Here is a 26,345-nt window from a genome sequence, read left to right as displayed (position 1 = left end):
TCCTCTTCCTGACACTCCCCGGCGCCAGGCTCCGCCCCCGGGGGTGGGACTTAGGCCCCGCGCGGGGCCCGCCCGCTCCCCGCCCCCGCGCCCGGCCCTGCGCGGCCCGCGTGCGCCGGGGCTCCGCCGCCTGGGCTCGAGGGCGCGGGGCGGGGTGGCGTGCACCCCTCCGCCGCTGCCCCCGGGTAGTGGTTGGGGCCCCCGTAAAAATCCACCGCGTTCTCCAGTGCGCTGTGGCAGCTGAGGGGCAGAGGTCGGGCTGGGGGCCCGGGACCGAGGCGGGGAGGACGCGGATCCATCCCCTCAATTTGGGTATGGGTCAGGGCCTCGGAGGGACGCCGCCCCCAACCCCTTCTCTGGAATCCCCACACCGCGAAGTCGTAATCCCGAGTCTGTGACACCCTGTCGGTTGCCATGGAGACGACTCGCTGTAAAACACCGGCGTTCTCAATGAGGGTTGCAGGGGTATGAAGGTGGATCCGGGGAGCAGGAACCCCGGTTTAGATCTAACTGCGGCTAGACCGGCTGGAGCTTTCGGAGAGGGCTGGACTAGCAGTTTCGAGGCTAGATGGGGCCGGGCCTCAGCCCTGAACGGTTCTGAAGACAGAGGGAGAGCTAAAGCGGGGCACGGGCTGGTCCTCACCCCTGGCCCAGCACACCCCATGGATGACTTGGCAGAATAGAGCTGCTGGGCCACGGCCGTCCCCTGGGACTTTGCTTTAGGGAACTGGCAGGGAGCTCTGGATGGTGCCATTTCGGTGAGGGCCCCGGAGGAGATATCCTCCCCAAGGCTCCATGCCATACGCCTTCCGGAAGAAGCCCGAGAGGATCTCTCTCTGTGGTCTGGTGTGTCACCTTAAAACTGCAAAGCTGTTGGGGCGGCTGGGTGACTCAGTTGGTTATGCATCCGACTTCGGCTCAGGTCATGATCTCACCATTCAGGAGTTTGAGCCCCGGGTCAGGCTCGGGTCAGGCTCGGTGCTGACAGCTCAGAGGCTGGAACCTGCCTTGGATTCCGTGTCTCCCTCTCTCTCTGCCCCTCCCCTGCTTACACTCTGGAAGACGCTCCCTGTCTCTTTCTCTCTCTCAAAAATAAACATTAAAAAACAAAACAAAACAAAACTGCAAAGCTGTGGACCTTCAACATCAGAACCATTGTGGAGGGGGGCAGGGGAGGGCGAGTTAATAATACGGAGTCCCAGGCCCCAATCCAGACAGATCTCTGCATGGGGCTCAGAAGCCTGCATTTTAACAAGCACCCAGGGGAGTTCCTCTCACTGAAGTTTGAGAATCTCTAATCAAGGAGGACTAATGATATTTTGTGCTTATTCTCTAAAACATTAGGGCAATGCTGAGGGTGGCTATGCAGGAACCACTCCCACCAGTTCGTGCAGAGAAAAGATGGATGCAGGGCTTAAAAACCCAGACTCCGGAGGCACAGAGCACTTGAGAATGTAAAACCAGCAAGCTGTTCCAGACTGATTTGCATAAAACAGACCCTCATTGGTATTTGTTGGTTTGCCATAGAATATTGCTGAATTAATTTAAATGGCATTTAAAGAAAACAAAGTTGAGAAAAACACTTTAGGGTTCAGAAAGTACGATGTTTTCATTAACTTATTTTTGAGATTTTTTTGAGTCTAATAAAGATGTTCAGCTTAAATGACATTTTTCTTGTTTTTAAGATCAGAATTGAGTTTCTGTTGGTCTTGGGCAGTTGACTTCAGCTGCTTGGAAAAGGCAGTTTCTATATCACCCATATGTGCCCTTGAAGGACCCAACAGAAGTAAAATAGTTAAAATAATTTTTTTAAATGTTTATTTATTTTGAGGGGAGGGACAGCGAGAGAGAATCTCAAGCAGGCTCCATGCTGTCAGTGCAGAGCCCGATACTGGGCTCGAACCCACAAAGCACAAGATCATGATCTGAGCCGAAATCAAGAGTTGGGACACTTAACCCAATGAGCCACCCAGGCGCCCCTAAAAATAGTTTGTTTTTTATTGAATGCAAAAGACTAGGGATGGGATGTGGATCAAAACTTTAAAAACTCTGTCTGCAGATGCTCTGGTTTGCCAGATTCTTAGCCTTCCTCACCAAGCAGCTGATGACTTTTAAAGATCTGGTGAACCTTAACTCGCCCCAACCTATGATTTATAATGTGTCTGCATGAACTGGGGCTGCCTTCATTATGGTATGTTTTGCATGTACTTGACGTGGGAGCCAACTTTTAATAGTGATGAGATTATGTGGGGTTTTGCCTTGAAAAACAGCTCACATATATGTGAAAACCAGATATCGTTTTGGTTTGAATTATTTGGATGGGCTGTGTCTGTTAAACTCCCCTTTGGTTTATGTGGACACAGCCCTCAGGAAGCTGGGCAAGCTTCCTGATGCAGTTGGGGAATCCTTGTTCATTACCAAGTGTGTCTTGTAAAAGGGGAGAGAGGATCGCCCAGATCTTGCTGCTGTTATCCTCAGGCAGAACTCAGGAAACGCTGCCCCGATGGGTGAGCCCTTTTAACGCCTCTTGGGTTGGTTTTCTCACAGGTTCTCAGAGTTTTAGGCAGAATGAGAGCTCACTTCCCTGCCTCATGCGTCCTTGAGCCTGGGCCCTGACAGTAGACACAAGTGTTAATCGGCTAACATCTGAGATGCATGCCGGGGGCTGCATTTCACTTGAACGTTTTCCTTCCTTTTTTTTTTTTTTTTAAATTTTTAATGTTTATTTATTTTTGAGAGAGAGAGCGAACAGGGGAGGGGCAGAGAGAGAGGGAGATACAGAAACCGAAGCAGGCTTCAGGCTTCTGAGCTGTCAGCACAGAGCCTGATGCAGGGCTCAAACTCACAAACCATGAGATCATGACCTGAGCTGAAGTCGAACGCTTAACCAACTGAGCCACCCAGGCGCCCCGAACGTTTTCCTTCTGAGGCCACTGGACTTGAGGAGTGGCACCTATTCAGAAATAAAAATAGTGGAGGAGGAGTGGCAGGGACAGTCCAAGAGCACTGATGTAGAACTTCCAGGAAGCCTGTTCCGTAGGGGGCATCGTTTCTGAATGACCCTGAGTACTGTTCCCCAAGCACAGATCTGGACAGAGAGAAGCGATCTGGACTGGCTACACGTTACAGCATTTTGTCATGTGGAAAGAATGAATCTTCAGGAAAAAAATCACACCCTCCGCAAAGGATTTTTACAGAGGCAGGGGTGAGGGAGCCAGAGCCAATTCTGACAATATTCCAGCGGCAAGGGAGCTCGGCAGACTTAGTCATCAATGACTTATGTTTCTCTTCTTCCTCCCACATCTACTTGTGTAACTGTCTTTCGGGGAGGGGCGAAGTAATACTAAGAAAAACAACAGCACTTCTTTGAAGGGGGGGGAGGAATGGGGAAGGGTGGGGGGGGGCTCCTGGGGTTTGGAGGCAGATGGAGGGGACTGTGAGGGGCATTCCAGAGCCTTACAGAACTGGGTGGTCCCTGCAGCCTGTGTTGCTAGGAAGGGATTAGAGAGGTCAATGGAGATAACGTTGGCTCATAAAGTACAGCACTCACTTAGCACTTTATAAATAACAGCTTACTAATTAATCATCACAAACGCTCCGAAGGCACTCAGGAAACCCTTGATTGATTGAGAAAGATACACAGAGGTCAAGGCTCAGGGACAGCCCAGGTACTCTTTTGAGTGATTGGAGGAGCGAGAATGGGGCATGGGGTCACAGCCTGGTTGGTCTCAGGGGCTATCTCTAGTCTTACAAAGCCTGGAAGCTGTACACAAGGTGCACTGGGCTGGGGGGGAGGGGGTGGTGGGGGTGGCAGGAGGCAGGTGCTTGAGGGGCTGCTGGGCAGGACAGGGGCATCGGGCACGAGCTGCATGTGTGGGTCGTTAGGACCCCACCTCTCCATCTGAAGAGCCCTTTTTGTGGTTATCTTGGATGCGATGAATCTACTTGAAAACAGAGATCATCTTTCTAATTAGTTGCATGTGCTCAGCTGAGCAGGCTGGGAAAAAGGAGGCTGGGTGGGTTTTCTGCTTCTGTGAAGTCCCAGGCAGTTTAGTGTTCAAGTTTACACCTGACAGGCCTCAGTGTCAGCCCTATTTTGAAGTTGCAAACTGAGTGTGTGTGTGTGTGTGTGTGTGTGTGTATCTTGTGGTTAATGCTGCATCTGTCATACCTTCCTGGACCCCTTCCAAATATGGCAATTATATGGGCAGCTGATTTTGCCTTTCATACCACTCTGTGAAAGCAGTGTGAATCTCCATCCAGGCAATCAAGACATATTTATCAAGTGTTTTGGGCGCTGGGGTGGGAGGAGCTGGACTAGCCAGTGGGAAGAGTGAGATTTGCTGGACACCACATTGGGGGACAGAGAGCTGGATTGTGGCACTTATGACAACCCGCAGTAAAGCTGTTTGTAAAATATCTGACACCCTTTATCCCCCTCCCCAGCCCTGACACAGCTTCCTGGGGGAAAGGACCTGTCTGGGTCAACTTTGGCTCTTCAATATCCAGCGTGGTGCCTGGTCCAAGATATTGCTGGAGAAATCTTTTTTTTAAAGTTCACTTATTTATTATTGAGAGAGAGAGCGCGCTCGCACACACACACACACACACGTGTGGGAGGGGCAGAGAGAGAGAGAGCACAAGTTGGGGAGGGGTAGAGAGAGGGAATCCTAAGGGACTCCATGCTGTCAGCTCAGAGCCAAAATATAGGGCTCGATCTCACGAACCATGAGATCATGACCTGAGTTGAAACCAGGAGTCTGATGCTTAACTGACCAAGCCACCCAGGTGCCCTGAGAAATCACGGTTGAATGAATGCATGATGGCATGCTCTACCTGAGGGCCTTGGGATGGACTAGCTATTTTCTCAGTGTCCCCTTCAGAGCATCCAGTGGCCCATTTTTAGGTCTCAAGGTCACTGCCAAGAAAGAGAAGCTGCGAAAATGACACTTCTATGCATCCACATGACTCAACACAAAAGTTAACAGGAGCTCTTGAAAAACAAGCCTCTCAAGTGTCTGTGCCCTGCTCCTCCGAGGATAGCGTCTGTGGCATCAGATAGGGATGGGGACAGGTGACCTGCTGGTCCTTGGGCGTCAATGTGGCTCTGAAGTCATCTATCAGTTCTCTGCTCAGCAGATAAGGTGGAAGAAACAAATTGGAAGGAACAGATAATCACTGCACGTGACTCCTGCAAGAGCACCCGAGGATTTGGGAAACTTGAAAGGGAAACCGTAAAATTAGCACAGTGTCAAGATGGGCAATGTCAACTGAAAGAGAGAGCACAGTGCATGGGCCAGGGGAAGCAGGTGGCTCTTTCAGGAGGGGGCTAGTCAATCCAGAGTCCTGGAGGAAGGGGCATGTCCTGAAGACATCATTCTTCCATGTTTGATCCTTTAGAAGACAGGTCTTCCGGACTCACAGGCAAAACTCCTTTCTCTCCAGATGCTGGGCTCCAATCGGGAAAGGTGTTGTGGTTTCGTGGTTAGGAACTGGGTTTGAAAATCCCAGTGGGGTGACCTTGGGTAAGTTACTTTACCTTTCTGGCCTCAGTTGCACTGTCTGTAAAATGGCAATATGTATCTCCTCCCAGAGCACTTGAGAGGGATTAAATGAGAAAATGTATGTAAAGTGTTTAGGGTGTGGGGCGTGGTAAAAAACCTCAAAATGCTCTCAGACTATGGTGATAGTCTGACATCCTGGGAATCAAGTGGCAGGCAATAGCCACGCAGCTATTAATAATCTAGTCCGGGTGAGAGTTTAATACAGATTTGCAAATCTGGCCCACTGACTATTTTTATAAATAAAGTTTTATTAGGACATAGCCATGCTCATTTGTGCAGATATCAGGCTGCAATGGCAGAGTTGAATAGTGGTCCCTGAAGTGAAGGGCCCTTCACAAGAAACGGGTTTTTACTCTCTGACCCTTAACAGAACAAGTTTGCCAACCCTCTCCTCACTGAGTAATAAATAACCAGCTGGTGGCTGGGCTTCCCCGAGGAAAGCAATGCATTAGAACAGTTAAGAGTAAGAAGTCTGGGTTCTGAGGCTCTTGTTCTTGGCAAGTTCCTTACTGACTCACTGTTTTCACAGGTAAGACAGGAGTGATACACACAGAGGACTAGGTGGGATAATGTCTGGACTGTGCTTAGTGCAATGAGTGTTTGATGGTTGGCGAGGACACTATAAAAAGTGTGCTATTATTAGCTATTGAACTTCAACTGTTGAAAAGGACAAAGAAATTCCCAGGAGAGGGTCACTGCGGCTTGCAGCTCTCTGTACAGAAAGCCCATCAGTAATCCCATAGAAAGCCCCAGAAGATGGTGTGAACATCAAAGGTGAGCTCTCCCATGCAACCTACCCAGCAAGTTAATGATTCTAGCTCTTCTCCAGGAGAGCGGCAGATCAGAATATGAAGGGGGAGCCAAGGTCAAGGCCACGAGGTCTAGCACATAGTAGGTACCCAGTATTTGTTGCCTGAATGAATGAAGCCTGTCTGGTTAGCCACAAAAGTGATTTATCAGTCAGAAAGAGAAATTAAGAAAACAACATTTACAATTGCACCAAAAATAATCAAATGCCTAGGAATAAAACTTAACCAAAGAAGTGAAAGACTTCTACTCTGGGAATTCTAAAACAGTGATGAAAGAAATCGAGGGTGGTACAAATAAATGGAAAGACATCCCATGCTCATGGATTGGAAGAACAAGTGTTAAAATATCCATGTTACCCAAAACAATCTTTTTTTTTTTAAATGTTTATTTATTCTCGAGGTGTGGAAGGACTAGAGAGAGAAGGAGACACAGAATCTGAAGCAGGCTCCAAACCTGCTTGAACTCAGAAACTGTGAGATCATGACCTGAGCCGCTGTCGGATGCTGAACCGACTGAGCCACCCAGGCACCCCTACCCAAAGCAATCTACAGATTCGCCGTGATCCTTATCAAATACCAACAGCATTTTTCACAAAACTAGAACAAATAACACTAAAATTTGTATAGAGCCACAAAAGCCAAAGCAATCTTGAGAAAGAAAACCAAGCTAAAGGTATCATGATCCTAGATTTCACACTACGTTACAAAGCTGTAGTAATCAAAGCAGTATGGTTCTGGCACAAAAACAGACACATAGATCAATAGAACAAAATAGAGAGCCCAGAAATAAACCCATCATTATATGGCCCATTAATTGATGACAAAGGAGGCAAGAATGTACAGTGGGAAAAACCAGACAGCTACGTGCAAAAGAATGAAACTGGACCACGTATTAAAATTTATTTTATTTTATCTTATTTGAGAGCGAGCAAGAGTGAGAGAGCATGAGCAGGGGAGGTGGGGGGTAGAGGATCCCAAGCAGGCTCTGCACTGTCAGCACAGAGTCCGATGTGGGGCTCGATCCCATGAACCATGAGATCATGACCTGAGCTGAAACCAGGAGTTGGAAGCTTAACTAACTGAGCCACCCAAGCGCCCCAGAAATTGGACCACCTTTCAACGCTCTACACAAATAAAGCCGATTAAAGACCTAAATGTGGAACCTGAAACCAGAAAAATCCTAGGAGAGAGCACGAGCAGTGATTTCTTTGACATCAGCTGCAGCAACATCTTTCTAGATAGAACTCCTGAGGCGGAAAACAAAAGCAAAAACAAACAATTGGGACCACATCAAAATAAAAAGCTTTTGCACAGCAAAGGAATCAACAAAACAAAAAGACAATCTACCAAATAAGATATTTGCAAATGACATATCCTTTAAAGGGTTAATGTCCAAACAACTATTTAAGAACCTTACACAACTTAACACCAAAACAAAACAAAACGACCCTCTAGGGTCGCCTGGGTGGCTTGGTCGGTTAAGCACGTTTGACTTTGGTGTATATGACTTTGGCTCAGGTCACGATGGATCTCACGGTTCGTGGGTTTGAGCCCCAGGTCAGGCTCTGTGCTGATAGCTCGGAGCCTGGAGCCTGCTTCAGATTCTGTGTCTGCCTTTCTCTCTGCCCTTGCCACCCTCGTACTCTGTCTCTGTCTCTCAAAAGTGAATAGACATTAAAAAAAAATTAAATAAAAAATTAAAAAGTGACTTATCAGTCCGAGGGCGCCTCTGATTTCTATGATGGTAAAACCACGGTCAGCTGGAAGTTAAAATTTCTGCCTCCAATATCGTAGGGTCTTAGGAATGAAAGCAACCTGCTCAAGAGGAGAGGAAACTCGAAATGGGGACCGGGCTAATGCTCTCTGCCACAGGATGCAGGCAGAGGTGTCAGAGCGGGTTCCTGGGGGAACGTCCTGTTTAAAAACCAAAGGTCATAAATTTGGCCCCAAATAGCTTGGGACCCTGAGCGCACGGATGCCAACGGCACATCCTGATGGAAACGAGGCCAAGTTTGATGAGCCGAAATGGTCTGCCCTCACTGGGCACCCCACCTCCTGTTTCAGGAGGGGATACGTTACCATCAGTAGGTTTGGGGTTTCCTCTCCCCGTTAGTGTGCTGCTTCCGTTCCTAAGACCCAGAAAAACTGGAAACCACTCCGACGTGCCGGGATCACGCTCTGGAATGCAGATCTGGAAGCTATTTTTTTCTGCAGACACTCATGACTCTGGTTTTCACAGCAGCAGGCATGGGCAGCTCTGCCAAAAAGCTGTTAGAGAAGGGCATCTTATCTGCAAAGTCACGAATCCAAGAATCCAAACAGGCCACCCTTGGCAAGGTGGGGAGGAAGCTGTTTGTCTTAGCTTCTTGGGGGACCAGAAGATCGGGAGGCTTTGGGGACTGCAGGTACCTTATTGTACCTTGATACCACCCCAGGGCTGGGGTGGGGGGGTGCGGGGAGAGGTGGCTGGCAGCTTTTCCCAGCTACCAGTGGAGACAGTGTCTCAGTAAAGGCCATGTTGGTTACAAATAATAGAAAGTCAAAGCCCCTGAAAAATGGGCATCTATGGGGAAGAAAAGCCAGTTCCTGTCTCTTCTGCTTTGTTTGTCCTTTGATTCTTTAAGCTTCCTCATTTTCTTTGTGGAAACTCCCTTTCTGCTTAAGTAAGCAACAGGAGGTTTCTGTTGTTTGCAGTGAAAGAATCTCAAGTGATACAAAGGGTCCTAGTGGAACCCAAGGGCAGGTATTGAAATTGGCCTTCCTGAAGAAAGAAACTGGGAACCAGAAAGTCGTCAGCGATCAAGGTAATCGATCTGTGTGATCTGTGTCTGTTGGAATGCCTTCAGCTTCAAAGAACAGAAAACCCGAATGTGGGCAGACTGTAAAAATTTGGAGTCCCTCCTGAGATGACTCTGGCCATGTGAGTTGCTTTGTTTGATGGGATATTAACAAACATCAGGCACTGAGACTTGATAAGTATTGGTGCTTTGGGGCTTGCTCTCTCCTGCTATTCTGGGAACGCATGCCCACCGCCCTGTGAAAAGGCCTGGCCCAGCCTGCTCAGTGATGAGAGGCCGTGACAAACAGAGTCGAACGGTCCCAGGCGAGACCCCTCTAGACCAAGATTTCTCATTCTTGGATCAAGTGTCACCGTGCTGTGCACTCTGGGAAGTTCAGCAGCATCCTTGACCTGGACCCACTGGATGATGGTAGCACCTGCCCCTCCAGTTGTGAGAACCCAAACTGTGTCCAGATATTGCCTCGTGTTCCCTGGGTGGGGGGAGGGGGAGTGCCCCTGTTTAGGAACCACTGCCTTAACCCAACTTGCCTACCAATGACCAGGCATGTAAATGAGGCCACCCTAAAGCATCCAGCCGCAGCCGAGCCAGGCCCGATCAGCACATGTGCCACGGAACCACGGCTCGACACATGGAGTCACGAGAAAGAATCAGTACTTGTTATTTTCCATCACGACATTTGAGTGATTTGTTCCAAAGCACAGGCACACCTGGCTGTGGTGGCTCGAACAGGGACTTGTCGTACACAGCAAGAGGTGTGGACAGAGGCCATCAGGCACGGCACAGAGCTCAGGGTCTGGGCAGAGCTGTCCTTCACTCCTCTGTCCTTGGAGGAGGTGAGCTTCAGCCTCCTGCCTGTTGCCTGATGACTCCCAAGATGGCGGCTCCAGCTCCAAGCCTCAGCTCCAGTGATGAAAAAGGAGACAAAGCAAAGGGACAAAGGGCAAAATGCTCTCTCCTAGTGAAGACTTGCCTTTTATTACAGAAGCTAAGTCCTCCCCACGGGCCTTCGCCTACATGTTGTTGTCTAGAACTGAACCACATGGCCAGCTCTAGCTGCAAGGGAGCCGGGGTGGCGATCAAGGGGTTCAGGCTTCAGTCCATTCAGTAGAGGATTTCAATTGTAGTATCCACTTCACTATCTCTCTGGGAGTCCTGGTTTCTTGTCTTTCTTGCTGTGTATCTACCCCAGGCCTTCTTCTGAAGGCTGGTTTTTGTTTCTCTGAGCACAAGTGGGGAAAATGGCCACTCGAGCCCTAGAATTGCATCGACGTTTAGCTCCAGCACCGTTAATGAATGACCTGTGTGGGATCCCACCGGCCAGCTTTCAAACACCAATGGCAAAGATACTATTCACCCAGCTCAGGTTAGAAGGGAAAGCCGATGGGTCTGGCCTGGCTTGGCCATGAACTGCTCAGCCTGTAGGGGTGGCAAAGAGAGCAGCATGGGGTAGGGCAAACCTGGTTGGTGGAGGGGGGGGTAGTGCATTTGCAGGGAAAGGGGGGTGTGGCTGAGGAGGCACCCTCAAAATAATACATCTAGTTCGAGGAGTGGAGAGAAGACATTGCCGTCATGGCTTGTAATGGGATAGGGTAAAAATTAACATGTCCTCCAAAGATGTAAAATACAGTGGAGTCACACAGGCATTGTATTTACCTTACGTAAATTCGAGTACCCATGTTCAACCAAAAACATCATTTTCCACTCGATCTGGCTTCCAAGCACAAGCCAGCTACTTGAACGGCGTAAGTGATCTTTTCCGGTGTTAGAGAAAACCTTGTTTTGGACTTTGAAGATATGTATAGTATAAGTAATGCCATGTTCTTTACGGGAAAGTTCCAGACTTTTCAAGAGTATTTTTAAGGTCAGGCAATGCTCACCTTTCTCACTGCCTTTAGCTCCTAGCCCTGTGTAAGATGCACTTTCCGTGGAATATCACACAAGGAACTTCTCCTAGTTCCTTCCAGTTTTAATCAGTATAAAGAATCCATTTGGCTTGGAAATATCAAAATATTTTTATTGTGGTTTTTTAAAACTAAAAAAAAAAAAAGAGAGAGAGAGAAGAGATGATATTCATGACTCCTGGCTCTTCCTCCCATTTTGTCTGGCTGTCCTGGCCTCACCAGAGAGGCAGCGAGCGGTCAGATGGACGGAGAGGGCAGCACACGGAAGCAAGAAAAATGAGGGTTTTTCCAAACACTGTGAAAGAGGGGGTGTGTCCCTCTTGGTGTGTGCTCTTGGTGACTCGCTACTTGGTGTGTCCTGAGTGACTGTAGCTCCTGAAAACCTGGGGTGGCGGAACGGGCAGGGTGGGGTGGGAATCAGAAACCGGGGTCTAGGCCCCACTGGTGAATTTAGACAGGCAGTGTAACCTCTCTGGGCCTTCTTCCTCTGTAAAGTGGGGATCGTAATACTATTTACCTCTCAGGGTTTGAGGGAGGATGAGGTGAGAAGCGTCTTGAAAACCGCAGAGTGCCACACGTCAGTCACGACGGAAGCCATAAGACAGCTCGGCATGCTAACTTTATTATAATAAATTCAGATATAAATGTGCTCCGCCACGGACTCGGCCTCAGCCCCAGCCCCGAGGCTGCCTTTCTGTCCTGCGGCTCCAGTGCCCATCCTGGGTTTTGCCAGCTGTGGGTTTCTCGGAGCTCCGTGGAGGTGGATGCGTGGGTATGTCACAACGCAAATGTGGAACCCCATAACTGTATCCACCGGGCTTACGAGTCCAGGCTTCATATGCCTCAGGATGTATACATTTGCAAGTATTTTTAAAAAGAACCCCTCTCCCTGCACACTCCAAAATGCGGCATTGTGCAAATACCAGTCTAGAAGGCCACACACTGGGGTAACAGCCTTTAAAGTCCTGTAAAAGCATCTTAGTATTGTGACACAGAAGAGTCACATACGGGACTCATGGAGGGGCACGCAAGGCCTGATGGGATGGCATTTCTAGTTCCTGCTACCGGGCTTGGAAATCAGGCTCTGGCTGGACTTGCTGGATGTATCTCTCCTCAGTGCCTCTCTTTCTTGGTCCATCTTTTGGGTGGCTTTTCTGGCTCCAACCTTCAATGAGCAAGAGAAACACATGCACAGATTCTGTAATTGGGGCAAGATCCCAAAATGTTCCACTCACACAATTTTTTTTTACTGAAAAAAATGTTTGCTGTAAAAATTATTCATATATATATATATATATATAATTATAGAGAGAGGAAGAGAGGGAGGGAGAGAAAGAGATGTGTGAAAAGAAGGTAAAATGAGGGGCGCCTGGGTGGCTCAGTCGGCTGAGCGTTCGACTTTGGCTCAGGTCCTGATCTCATGGTTTGTGAGTTTGAGCCCTGCGTCTGGCTCTCTGCTGTTAGTGCAGAGCCCGCTTGAAATTCTCTCTTCTCCTCTCACTCTTCCTCTCCTCTGCTCTCTCTCTCTCTCTCATTCAAAAATAAATAGACTTAAAAAAAAAAGAAGCTAAAACGACCCACCATCATCACACTCCCTGAAGGGAAGCATCGTGAATATTTTGCTGTGCGCGCGTCCTCGTATACAAGTAACATTTTCCCTGTTTTACAGTTTTGTGGTTTTGAAACTAGGAGCTTCTTATGATGGGCACATTCATCGTGATGGAATTTCTGTTACCTAAGTGCATGTGTCTTACGCCTCAGCCTTTTCTGAGCACGGCCTCTCCTCCCGGGTGCCTTCTGTGTGCCGCTGTCCCCGGTCACAGCTGATTGGATGCTTGGCACAGGCTGTGCTTTTCAGAGGCTCACGCCCAGGATTTGGGGTTATCGGCTCTGAGATGCTACTTGCTCCCTGGGCCGATCCTTTAAACTGGGGGTTGGGGGGTGTGGTGAGGTCATTTCTTCCCATCATATAACTGGAGAGAGAAGAGCTGAGCAGGTAGAGGGAGACGCAGAGAAGGAGTGCGGTAAGGGAAACGATACCCGGGTCCTGAGGCTCACCGGTTCTCTGTTGAGGCCACACCTCCTTTCAGCCCTTGGTTTTTATGACGCACGTGCTCCTGTATCCCTATAATCTTCCCCCCCTACCCCTTCCTGAGCAGGTTCCCATTAGCTGCAACCCAAGAATCTCCCCGTGGCACACTTCTGTGCATACTGTACACAGGATTGAAACTCGAAGGTTTCTTTCCAACAGGCTTCAAGTTCCAGCCCCATTTCTTACACGTTTTGGATGCTGGAGGACACATACCCCTGGGCTGGAGGGAGGTGGGAAGGGAGGCTTCGTTTCAGCCCTCAGCCGCTTACTCTACGACCCTCGGTTTCCTCATCCGTCAAATAGGGGTCAGTATATCCATCTTGTCTCCCTCGGGGACTGAGAGAAGATCCTGGGTGGGTTTTAAAGGAAGGGATTGCTAGGACACTCTCTTGAGCTCTTTTTTACTCAGGAAGCACAACCACCACCTCGTGAGGCCAGTGCCAGTGGTGGACAGGGGCCTTGACTGTGCTTTGAGACCACGTCCCAAACCATCTCAGGGTGAGAAGAGCTAGGTGCCCTACACGAACCTACAAAGGAAGTCTTGGTCGGAATGCGCAGCGACAATGAAAAGGGACAGCGAAGGTCAAAAGCCTCCCCCAAACCACCTTTCCTTTATACCTCATTTTATATGATTTTCTTTTTTTAAAATATTTTTTAAAAATTTATTTCTAGGAGAGAGAGAGAGACAGCGTGAGCAGGGGAGGGTCAGAGAGAGAGGGAGACACAGACTCTGAAATTGGCTCCAGGCTCTGAGCTGGCAGTCAGCACAGAGCCGACGCGGGGCTCGAACCCATGAACCGCGAGATCATGACCTGAGCAAAAGTCGGACGCTTAACCGATTAAGCCACCCAGGAGCCCCCATTTTATCTGATTTTCAATAGGGCTGCTGGCCGTGGGTGGTTCCCAAGCACCAGTGTCCTGGCCTCACAAGGCTGACGGGGAGCAGAGGGCGCAGCGACCCCCTGGGGAAAGGACTACACTGAGGCATGTGGGAGGGAGGGCTGGGGATTCGTGCCTCGCCTTCCCCTAGTGGGGACCGCAGGTGAGCGCCCCGCACTAGGCTTAGGTGTCTGGGGATCACATGGCTCATCTCTGGAATGAAGGGGCAGGCATAGAAGCTGGGCGTTTAGACAGTGACGCCCAGCTGGAAATGAACTCAGGACACACACTTGTGGTCGCCTCAGGCAACTGCAAGCCGGGGCTCTATCGAAAGGTCCCCTATGCTTGTTCCCACCCGGCCTCAGGACTCGGCTTAGGCGGCTCGTCTTTGGGGAGGCCCCTCCTGGCCCTTGCACTGGGCGAGTCCTTGTGAAATACGCTCGTGAACTCAGGCAGCCGACCTTCGTTCCCAAAACACCGTATCATGTGCAAGGTAATTATTTCATCATTACTGCATTTGCTGAAAAAACAAATGCCTGAGAGCGTAAGTTAGAAAGGCGGGGGGTTTCGTGTGTTTCTCTTGTGATCTAACCCCTTGTGACTCATCTTTGTTCTCATTTTTGTCTCCCACTAAGAAGTCACCTTAGACAACAGTTCCTAATTACTCCCACCCCCGTGAAATCTTAATACCACAGATAGCATGGGATATATATGTGCGTGCTTTGTGCATTAAAATTTTTTTCACCCTCTCAAGGGTGACCTAACCCCCTCTGGGAATTCCTGATTCCCAACACCTGAACAGTGCCTGCCATGTTGTGGGCTCTCAGTAAATATTCCTGGGACAAATGTGGGCTGGGATGGTATCTTTTAGGGCACACTTCCATCCCCCCGTGCGGAGGCTGGCATGTGGCCAGGACTAGATATCCAATAAATACTTGTTAACTAGGTTTTCCACTTTGGCGTACAATTCCCCGACAACTATAAATGACTTTTAGCTGCCGTGGAAGACAACATAAAATCACGGAACGGCATTACGAAGGACAGAAAACAAAAACCCGTAGGGCCTCGGAAAGGAACGGAGGTGCCATTTCTGAGACTTGCTGGAGATGAAGACTCTTGTACGAGTGGGCAGGGCTGAAAAGCGGATTTTACACATCCTGTCTTTTTCAGGGTGTTCATGGTGATTGCCTCCCTCTAACGACACAGGTCATGCTGTAGAGAAAGGGACTGCCAAGCTACACCTTGTAAGGGATGTGGAGAAAACTTTTCTGCACCAAGGAGATCCTAGAGAGCAAACTTCTAAGCTGGGGCTGGGGGGTTTGGAGGATGGCATGCTCATGCTTTGCACTTACAGGGGCACCATCTGCCACATTTGGTTACGTCCAGAGGCGGCCTGAAATCCCAGGGGGCTTCACATCTCGGAGAAGCACAGTGTTCCTACAACATCTAGGGACCTTCCTGGTATCTCTTCTGTCACTTTCCATCCGGGTGGTCCTCAGGCAAAATCGAGCCTGCCTACTCCTGGCTCAACCATACGTGTATGCATAGATGGGTGAATAAGTGACAGATCTCCCACTTGTGCCCACGTGGCAGGCTGGCAAAGTCTCAGAGCTAGGACAGCCCTCACGACACTCTAATTGTCTTAATATCCTGCTCTGGGTGGTAACCACCTTCCAGCCTTAGCATAAGGGTGCTGGTTGAGAAGAGGCTTCCGGCTTCCAGAAATGTCCCTTACCTAGAATACCTTTGGCTTTTCTGATGCTAATTTCGTTGTGTTGGGATTACTGTGATCTTGTCTCAAACTCGAATATGGCTTCTGTTTTGACTCAGTGTGGCTAGCTTTCAAGCTTCCTGAGAGCTCCCCTCTACTTTCTGCAGAGTGGGAATGTGGTTGGGTCACCTCCAGTTCCAGGGCTTGTGAATGGCAATGTTTCAACACCTTTAAAGATTTCATAGTCTCGATTCTCAACTCTTTAAAAAAAAAAAAAAAAAAGAGTATTCTAGAAGATGCATCCTCGAAATTCAAGAGAAAGGTCACCTGAAATGTATCAGGGTTTCTTATCCGGAGGTTTGTCACCTAGAGACAAGGAAGCAGTGCTCACCTGGGTGTCAGATCTGCAATGGGCTGCACCTGTCTTATCTAGCTGTGTGGCTCCAGACAAATAGCTTAAAGTCTTTGAGCTTCAGACACCTCGTCTGATAAGGGAGGACAGAAACAATACCTACCCCGTGGGTTTGTTGCAAAGGTTACATGAGATGGTGCATGTCGAGTGCTTAGCTCTGTGCCTGGCACATACTATATGCTCGATACATAACACGCGTGGTGGTAATCTTGTCAACGGGCTTTCCCACTGATGGCTCATTGTTTTCTTTCTCCTTCTGGCTCACCTGGGAACTTGAGATTTGCATCTTGTTCTTCACCGTCTCTACAAACACTCGTCTCTTTAATACAGAAAGAATATTGACACAATTTAGCTTATGGGCTTGTTTCCCTTTTGCACCAAAGAAAAATGGGTTTTCCTCAACTCTGAGATGCCACCCATTTGGATGAAATGTGGGGCCTTCCTCAGGATGGGAGGTTGGGGGTGCGCATCGGCAGAAGGGGGCTTGGCTTTGGGGCAGTGCTACCCTGCCCTGCTGAGCTCCAGAGGGATGGATCTCTGTTCCCAGTTCCAGAGGAATCTGAGAGGCGGAGGCTTGTCAAGCAAGAAGCGCTTGAGGATCATGTGGTTCTCCTGGAGGATAAATCTGCTCTGGGGGGATGCTCACCGGAAGAGGCTGTAGACGTGGGTTTCTACCTTGGCCTCACAACAGTCCAGCCATGACGAATGCAGCAGCGGCTAACTGACCTCCCTGGCAGGGACTGGGAGCCCCTGCGTGGAAGCCAGCCTCACTGCAGGTCTGGGGCTTGCCCTTCCCCTGCGACCGGATCGCTGCTGCTGACTCTGGTGTCCTCGAGATCTCAGGGACAATTTACTTCCAAGGGGTGGGGGACGCAAAAGTAAGAGAGGGCGGGGGCCTCCCTCACAGATGGACACTCCAGCGGGCGACCATGCAGGGATGGCGGGAAGGCAGAGTCTGTCAGAGAGCCCTGAGCGTCGGCTGGGGAGGTGGCCCCAGGGAGGTAAAAGATGTGGGTGAAGTGAGCTGGGTGGGGGCGGCGACAAACCCACAGGCCCAGTGCCTTTCTGAGGGTACCATCTTTGTCCCGAGAACACTAAGATGCATTGCATCCATCGTCAGCTCATGGATGCCATGAACTCTGGGTTTTCCAGTTCCCATTGGCTGCCAGAGAGCCCAGTCAAGTGGGGCTCCCCCTGGGCAGGTCGGAAGGTGGTTAGAGCTGGCACTCTCCTCCGCACTGCTGACTCCATTTCATACCCACTTTCCCCTCTTTCACCCGTTTACTGTGCTCTCAGGGCAGGGGCTCTGGGGCTCCGCACTCCTCTCTTCTCTTCTTATGACTTTGTCTCCAAGTCCCCGAACCACTGAGTGCCTAGGATGGTCACTCAGCCAGGACCACGCTTGCACCTGTCCCGTGACTTACCTCCAGATAGTAGGTTGGGTGCTTGCCTGTCTCTTCCGTCATTTGCTTGGACTGCAGGCAAGGGAGGGACAGGGGCTGGGACTGGGGAGGGGAAGGGAGTGGAGATGTGTGCACGTTCCTGGCCCAGCACACGCGGGCATGTACACCCCACAGGGTTTTACCCTTTGCAAACCCTGTATCTACTTTGCGTCTGGCTTCAAGATCAGAAAACCTCTCCGTACCTGCCTCTCTTTCTCTTTGAAGGAACAGTTGCAAGATGTTGATTCTTTTGCATTTCTCTGTTGGAGATCCTCTAAACGTTCCTGAGTGAAAATATCAGGTGAGCAAGAGACCGTTTAGTGTGTCCTGACCTATCCCATTCGGGGAGGCACCTCTGAGGCTTCTGGGACACACCTCTGAGGCTTCTGGGAGACACTGGGGCTCACTGGTGGGTGGATGATGAGGGCGGTGGGGAGGGGGCTTTATTTTCTAACCATAAGCTGCACCACCCTAACCACATTTCATATTCTCATCCTTTCGTGGGCTGGAGGGTACGGCCCCCACCCCTACCCACCCATTCCCATCCTATAATGCCATCTACTGATTTCTACTCCTTGGTCAGAAACACCCATCTGGCACTGAGGAAACCAGGATTTTTTTTTTTTTTTTTTTTTTTTTTTAGGCCTGGATCTTGAGAATGCTTGGGCTCAAGAAAAAAGTTGGAAAATTGTGATTTGAGCAGGGTAGTGATGACCTCGATGTCGGTACAGAAGATCGTAGGGAGCAGTCCTGTGTGCCAAGGGTCTTGTATCCATGCTCTCCTTGAACTGAACGCATGGTTATGGCCACCTCTATTCCCATCTGGAAGATGAGGGACCTGAGCTAATTAAGCATGGGGGGGGGGGGCTCCAGCCGATGGTCACCACCCGGAGCGCTGTGGCCACGCCCCTTGGCCAGGATTTGGTTGGCTGGAGATCTGATGGGCAGGAGAACTGAGGGGCTTCCCCAGCCAGAAGCAGGCAGCGCCCTGGAGCCCTGCTCACACTGGAAGCCCTAACACAGGGCCAGGAAGGGTAGTGCGCGCTTCCCAAATGGCTACGTCTGTGCATTTAAAATTCTCCTATTGAAACTTCCAGCCTTAACCCATTCACAAAAAGGATCTGAGCTCTTCTTGGCCGGAGCCCTAGCTGTATTCACCGACTATAAAGGAGAGCTTCACAAAAGAGCCGGGGACTCCCGGAGCACGGAAGACGTCCTGGGCTTTGGCGACCGAGTCAGCTGGCAGGAAGCTCTCAAACCTGCCGGCCTCGCCCCACCCGTGAGCGAGTTGCCTTCTCCCTCCGCCCCCCCCCCCACCTTGCTTGCTGTATGCCAGGCACCGCAGGCTTTATGTCCTTTAACCCTCCCCGGGTTCCGTTATCATTTTTGGTTGTTGGTGCTGAGGAGTCTGACCTACAGGGGATAAGCCACTGACTCAAGGTCACTCAGGGCCAGAGGTGGGGCTTAAACTCCAGTCCTTTGGCTCCCAAGTCCGCCTCTGAACGCTGAGACACACAGCTGCCTCATATAGTGGTGTGGGAAGGGGATGAGGCTGAGCACACCTGCGTCACTGTCATTATCTCTCTGTCACAGGGAGAGAGCTCTGGGGGAGGGGCGGGGGTCCAGGGTCCAGAGCTGATGACCGCAAGGTTCTCCGTAAATGCCCAGCACTAAATTTTCCCCCTGCATTAAAAAAAAATTTTTTTTTTAACGTTTTATTTATTTCTAGGAGAGAGAGAGAGAGAGAGAGACAGCGTGAGCAGGGGAGGGTCAGAGAGAGAGGGAGTCACAGACTGAAACAGGCTCCAGGCTCTGAGCTGGCAGTCAGCACAGAGCCTGACGCGGGGCTTGAACCCACGATCCGCGAGATCATGACCTAAGCAAAAGTCGGACGCTTAACCGACTAAGCCACCCAGGCGCCCCATCCCCCTGCATTTTATATGAAGTCTCACTGTCATAGCCAAAGGTATGAGTGTGGAAGTGTGATTTTTGATTCCAGAAAGTTCTGCATTGGTGAACAGACACTCGAACATTAAAACCAAAAACTACATCCTACGTTTTTTTTTTTGTTTGTTTTTGTTTTTAATTGGAGGGTAATGGTTCTGAAGCCTGGGGGGAGTAATGAGTAATTTCATTACCTAGTGGTTCAACTACCCTGTTCTCTATGAATGGGTGAAATTTTATACATGAGACTGAAACCATGAAGGCTCCTTGTGAAAATATTAGGTGTAAAACTTAAAACAAAAAGGAATTCTATTTTCCTGGAACTTCCATTTAAATGATGAATATATTCTTTGGAGGGAACTGAGGCCAAGACAGATTCTAAAGTTCCCTTTAGAATCCAGCAAAACTTTAACATCTATGACAAACAGGAATTTCTGCCAATGTTAATAATATCCCTTAAATGCAAACCCTAGCGCCGGAACGAGTGGTGACCTCCTGGAAAAGGGAGTACACAGAGCAACAGGTGTGGAGAAGTGAACTCAGGCTGGGAGGGGGAGGGCAGCTGGCCTGGGGGTGGGCATCTTGTTTCTGCTGCCGGGTGGCCAGGTGACGCTGCCCTCTGTCAGCTGCTCTGAATGGGCGGCCGCTTGCCAGCTCTCGGGGCAGGGCTGATGGCAGAGATGAAATGTGTGCCGTGTGGGGCAGGTGTGTGTCCCTCAGTACATGCTCAGTGAATAGTGCCATCAGCATCACTGTGATTGTGGCTATCATTTTCCTAATCTTTCCCTAAACTGTGAGGTCCACGAATTTGAAAGTTCTCAGCCCCAGCTCTTCTGGGGACACAGATGCGGGTTCAACTTGGCCATTTCGGATCCTTCTCCACAGAAGGATGTCTAATACCCAACAGGCTGGCATGGCCCCTGCATTGTGTATGAATGAAGCAGCTCATGAATAATGCATGTAAAGCCTGATTATGCAAATCCTCAGGTTTTCTTACATTTTTAGCCAGCCCATGACAATGGCCTTTTTTGGGCCCTTTGCTGCCCCATTCTGTGGTCTGGTGTCTCAGCTTTTCGGGATAGCTCGCCAAGTCTTCGGGGTGGGGGGCACCTTAGGGAGGGGTGAGCTCTGCGGAGGGCACATCAAAGGAAAAGTCAGAGCTCTGTCACTGGCGGGCTCTCCCTGGCGTCGCATGCTGTGAAAGGAAATCATCCTTTGCCTGAGGCCTGTGATGTTTAATTCAGGGCTGTGGACGCTAGAAACCCCTCATCTGGGGCTTTTCGGTGCCCAAGGTCTGGTTTCACTCCTAGTGCTAGGGGCCAGGGAGCCTGCTGTCTGGAAGGTCTGCAGGATGGAGTGCAGGCTTCTGTGAGGAACTCCTGGCTGGGGAGGAGGGCACCCTTCTAAGGCTTGGCCTCCTTAGACTTCGTGCGGGCACCACACACACACACACACACACACACACACAAGCACACACGCAAACACATATACAAATATACACACAGAAGCACATATATGGCACATACACAGGCAAACTTATTGTACACGCTCGCATACACGCTCACGTGCAAGCATGCATGCACGAATATACAGCCCTGAGTTAGGAAGACTAACAATCAGGAGGAGAAGAATGCGGAGAGCCCAGCATAGAGCACAGGAAGTAGGGTCAGAGATCTGGGGCCAGGTCTAGGCTCTGCTTACCAGCGACTGTGTGAACTTGGGCAAGTCTCTTAACTTTCTGAGGTTCAATTTCCTCATCTGTAAAATGGGAGTCATCTTACCAATCAGGCTGAGCTACGAAGGCATTAGTAACCCCGATCAGGGCTGCAAAGCCTGGGTGGAGCCCGGTGCCTGGAGATGGTCATGAGAGGCTGGTTATGATAGTTTACCCCATTTGCCTGATTTTAGTCTTGAGATTTGCTCTACCTTAGGCAAGGGTTGAGAACAAGGAAGAGTCTGGTTTGGAAACGAATGCAGGAGTGAATGGCTTGGGGTGTAAACTTTGGAGAAAACAAGAGAGCCCCTCTGCCAAAATTAAAGAAAAAAAACGGGGGGGGGGGGGTTGCTCCTGGGTGGCTCAGTAGGTTAAGCTAAGTGCCCGACTTCGGCTCAGGTCATGATCTCACAGTTTGTGTGTTCAAGCCCCGCGTCGGGCTCTGTGCTGACAGCTCAGAGGCTGAAGCCTGTTTCACATTCTGTCTCTTTCTCTCTGCCCTTCCTCTGGCTCATGCTGTCTTTGTCTCTGTCTCAATCTCAAAAATAAACATTTAAAAGAATTAGAAAAAAAAAAGAAGAGAGCCCGTCTGCTGACCACGGGGCAGGCCCAGGTCTGCCGGGAGTTTCCAAAGCACCTGTCTGGCTGGTTGTCATGTGTGCCTCACCGTCGGCTGCAACTCTAGTGAGTCTGAGGCAGCGCTTGCCCGAGTGAGCCCACGTGCAGGCAGCGGCCACATGGAGGAGAGCGGCATCTACCTGCCGCGTGCCAGGCCCTGGACCACATGCTTTAGAGGCAGCACCTGTGTCCCTCACCATCTGGAACCACACGGCCCGTGAGTTCACACCGTGAGAGCTTGGATAGTGAGGGTACCTGCACCCTCCTCACAACAGCCCTGCGTGCAGGGCAGAGGCGGTCAGCTCCTATTTACTGGTGAGGAGGTGAGGCACAGAGAGGGCAATGGATTTGCACAAGGCCACACAGTGAGTGAGTGGGGGGGGGGGGGGGCTGGAACCCAGGACTAGCAGAGTCCTGTGTCCTGTGACAGAGGAGATGACAGGTTGAGGGGAGGAGGTGGCTTCTTCTGGCTGGATCCCCAGCCTGAGTCTCAAATCTTGGTTTCTCAAGGCAATGCTCCCACCAAGTTCATTGCCAGGAGGCGGATCTGTCATCTGCCTTCCCTCTGGGGTTCCCGCAGCCTGGAGCACCCGCCCACCCGCCCATGCCTGTGGTGGACAAACTCCAGCTCTCCTCTGTGAGTCAGTGCAGGTGTCTGGAGTGTTCCGGGCTGGCCGAGTGCCTGCCTCTGGATGACACAGCCTGAGCGCCCTTTATTCAGAGGCTTTAAATCAATAGATCAGCCTGCAGTCAGCGCTTTACCTACCCATTATGCACTAAAGGATTATGTTCTTCAAGGACATGCATCCATCTGTCCTCCATCCGTCCATCTGTCCGTCCGTCCATCCATCCATCCATCCATCCATCCATCCATCCATCCATCCTTCCAATATTTACTGTATCAACTATGTTCTGAGCACTCAGAATAGTGAACCCCCATCTTTATTCACAGAGAGCTTATTAATCTCTGTATCCCTACCACCTGGGAGAACCATACAAATACAAACAATAGCCACTGGTTGGAAAGATACACATGAGCTAGATTGTGAGTTTCAGAGAGGTTAAGGAACCCACCAGAGGTCACACAGTACGAAGTAGAGCTAGGGTCTCAACCCAGGCTAGTGCTGCCTGTAACCTGCCCCCCCCCCCCCCCCCCGCCCCTTGAGCCTCCCACCCCCACCCTGGGCCCTCACTTTGCATTTCTAAAGGGTGCCATGGGGCGGCCTCACAGCTTGTGCTCCAGGCGAGGGCCCCTCACCTTCTGCTGTCTGATGACCCTGTTGATCCGCTTCTCCTCGTACAGCTGGTGCTCCATGCGCTCCAGAGCCTCCTTCAGCAAGGCCTTCTCTTCAGCCTCTTTGTAGATGTTGTCCTCCAGCCTGGCCACCTGGGACTGGTACATCTGCACGGACACTTTGCTCTGCCTGAGCGGACGGACCGGAGAGACACGGTCTCTTTCTCCCAAGTCTTTCTCATTCACTATCAATGTCCCCATCCTGGGGGAATCTCCGAATACTTCTACATGTGGCTAGCTTAGTGGCTTCATTACCAGCAGATTTGGGGCGTACGGGGAGGGACAGACACCTCATCAGCCACATACACGTAGCAGGACGGTGTGTTACCAGCCCCCCGTTTCCCAGAGAGGGTAGGGGAGCTGTGGCCGCTGACCTAGGGCGGAGCTATGGAAAGCACATAAGGCGAACCGTGAGTCAGAGCTCGTCCACGATGCGGCTCGCTCATGGAGAGAGGGGACAGGATGAACGGTGACCACCTCGGCTGCTGCGTTCTCGCAGACAGAGTCCCCTCTGTCAGGCCCCAGGCCCCCTCCCCCAAGGCCTCTGCCCGTCGCGGACCTGAGGTTCACACGGGCGGTACCTGAGCTGTTCTATGTCTTTCTCATATCCTCTCAAAAGTTCCTCTTTTCTCTCCAGCCGGTTCTTGAGTTGGGTGATCTTATCGAACACCAGATCGAGGTCCCGCTGTCGGAGCTGGTTGACCCTCTCTCTCTCTTTGGGAGAGAGGTACTTCATGGATATGTGGCCTGACATATCCTTGATGTTCATCAGACTTCCGAGCGTTGTACTCATGTCCATGTACTACAAGGAAAGCGTTCGGCAGGTAAGAGGCCCGGCGCCGGGCTGCTGGGCGCCACGCTGAGGAGGCGAGCATCTAATTTTGGTCTGTTCCATTTCTACAATCGCAGGGCACAGGCCCATGCTTGGGAGTGAGAACAGCCGGGCTCTCGGTGCGACCTTCATTTCCTCCAAATCCACTTACGCTATGGAGTGACAACAGACATAAACATTCACGCTGACTACCTAGGTTTTTCAAGGAACTGGGCTGTGGGAAGCCGGGGCCGCACTGCGACGGTCGATGGGTCTTGCAGAGCTATTGTTACAACTAAGTGCGTGTGTGACGCTGTATCCAGCCACCCCCTCTCCCCGGTGGGAACAGTGACTGCCCAGGACGACGCTGGAGGTACGTACCAGCTTTTCACTGAGCTCTAAAGCCTCAACCACATCCAGCTTCCCTGACTTGGTGTCCGGGATGGCTGAGTTGGCAGGGCCGTTCTGAGGCTGGGGGGAAAAAACAACAAAAAAGAAGAAGTAAAAAATCTCTCGGCATTCCATCGTGAGCTTCTGCATCCTGGAGATAAAGCCCTGTGGTTACCGGAGAATGACTTGGGAAGGCTGATTTGTATTTTGGTTCCTGGCCGTCCAAGTCTGAGTCCTCTGTCCACTGCTTTCTGGTAACTGCGCTCCCACCCTTCAGAGCGTGACTCTCTTTGAAATGACACATATCACTTGCCTTGTTCTCGGGTTAGTGTCTGTCTTCCCTCTGGACCAGCGGTTCTCAACCGAGGGGAATTTTGTCCACCCTCCCCTGCACGCCCCAGGACTTTTGACGATGCCTGGGCACACTTTTCGTTGTTGCAACTGGAGACTGGGAGTGCCGATGGGGCCCAGGGGGCCGAGGGCAGGGATGCTGCTAAACAGCCTGCAGTACACAGAACGGCCTCCCCAACAAAGAATTACCCGGCCCAAAATATCATAGTGCTCGGGTCTGGGAACCCCAGTCTAGATGACGGGCTTCCTAAAAACAGGGGTCCCCTTGCTTTTGCTCACTGTTCCATTTCTTGTGCCCAGCACGGCACCTGGCACCGAATGGCGCATGCTGGGCATGCTGTTGAGTCAGTGAGTGAAGGCGAATAGAAAATAGCCATCCTCTTTACATTAAAGGGGTCTCCTTTTTAGGCAGCAGAAACTATACCCTCACCCAATCTGGCCAAACCTTCTCCTTGTGCTGGAGGCTGGTGGGCAACCACCATCTTAGACCCACGCTCTAGAAACAGTGCTGAATGGTGTTTACATCTATGCCCTCACTAATACCCTATCAGCTAGCGGGCTGCTGAACGTCCCTGCTGACTGCATGGGAAAGCCACCAGACACATCGGGAGCCTAAAGAACCACCATTAACTGTAATAAGTCTTCCCCTAAAAAGCAAATTGGGCTTCCAGTGCTTGCCATGACCATCTCTTGGCCCAGAGCATTTGCTGGCGCTACACTGTAAGCCTCGGAGATTAGAAGGAATCCTGGCTACAAGAATGTAGGGGCTCAGAAGGTGACTGTGACAGGAAAGGATGGACTCTTTGTCTCCACTCTACAGGGATGAGGGTAAAGGAGGGGGTTTGCAGATGACAGTCAACTGGGCAGACCTGCTGCAAAAGAATGTGAAGTATCGCTGAGCGTGCCCAGCCCTGGGTGCTGTCCTCTGCACCCCTCTTCAGGTTCCCTTCTTTTCCTAATGGAGGGGCACCTAAGGAAGAGTCTGGTCTACAGGGTTCAATCACACGGTCCCCCACGCCCTTCCCTGGAGACTAGCAGAGGGCTAGGGACAGGCTGCCAGAGACCCATTCCTGGCTCCATCAGTCATTATGCTGTGACCTTGGGTGACGTACCTGACTGTCTGAAGTCTTAAACTGTTCTTATATATAAAATGGGCATAACAGTGAGTCCAACCCAAGGCCACTGTGAGGGGTGAATGATAACTGGCTGAATGACAGACGAGAGCTTAGCTCAGCGCCAGGCGCCCAGGAAACACTTAGCAGAGGCGAGCTAGCCTTCTTCCTGTTCCTTCTATTCTTTTAATTTTTGTTATTGCCAAGCTTGGAGGATGGGGGCCTTCTGAGAGGGTTGGGGGGGGGTCCCTGCTCTGTGGTGTTGGAGGTGGGAGATGGCCAGTGCTAAGGGGAAAGCAAATCTTGGAAGCAGGTTGGGAGATGTTCTTAGCTGAGCTTGCCTTCTGCAGACCGTGCCTCCCTTTCCAACCTCAGACAGTGGGGGGTCATCCGGAAAGCCAACACATTTTGGAGGCTCACATTCCTAGTGAGTGTCTAGAAAAATTGTGCAGGGGGATGTTGGTACAGTTGGGAGGACTTTGTTATTTCTTTTCTTCCTT

The 26,345-nt window shown here is 50.7% G+C and overlaps 1 protein-coding gene across 7 annotated transcripts in view; it reads right to left on the bottom strand.

Moving 5' to 3' along the window:
* Nucleotides 1-11,236: 11,236 nt before the first annotated feature.
* The window catches only part of FHAD1 (forkhead associated phosphopeptide binding domain 1), a 126,569-nt gene continuing 111,460 nt past the window's right edge, over nucleotides 11,237-26,345 (bottom strand). For 2 of the 7 annotated variants that reach the window (XM_039229067.1, XM_039229070.1), the window contains exons 29-36: nucleotides 24,374-24,463; nucleotides 23,763-23,983; nucleotides 23,146-23,311; nucleotides 17,815-17,895; nucleotides 17,594-17,674; nucleotides 16,435-16,488; nucleotides 12,084-12,240; nucleotides 11,237-11,458 (exon numbers count right to left, since the gene is read on the bottom strand). In XM_039229067.1, coding sequence (XP_039084998.1) covers nucleotides 12,127-12,240; nucleotides 16,435-16,488; nucleotides 17,594-17,674; nucleotides 17,815-17,895; nucleotides 23,146-23,311; nucleotides 23,763-23,983; nucleotides 24,374-24,463 — 807 coding nt within the window. In that variant the 3' untranslated portion in view covers nucleotides 11,237-11,458; nucleotides 12,084-12,126. Of the gene's footprint in view, nucleotides 11,459-11,665; nucleotides 12,241-15,781; nucleotides 16,018-16,434; nucleotides 16,489-17,593; nucleotides 17,675-17,814; nucleotides 17,896-23,145; nucleotides 23,312-23,762; nucleotides 23,984-24,373; nucleotides 24,464-26,345 lie in introns of those variants that run through there. The other 5 variants (XM_039229071.1, XM_039229072.1, XM_039229069.1 and 2 more) reach the window with 4 other exon arrangements.

Source organism: Hyaena hyaena, unplaced genomic scaffold (genome assembly GCF_003009895.1).
Source record: "Hyaena hyaena isolate Hyena2069 unplaced genomic scaffold, ASM300989v1 scaffold_35, whole genome shotgun sequence".
Classification (NCBI taxonomy): Eukaryota; Metazoa; Chordata; class Mammalia; order Carnivora; family Hyaenidae; genus Hyaena; species Hyaena hyaena.
Note: the sequence above shows the minus strand (reverse complement) of the source record. Positions and strands in the feature narration are given on the sequence as shown.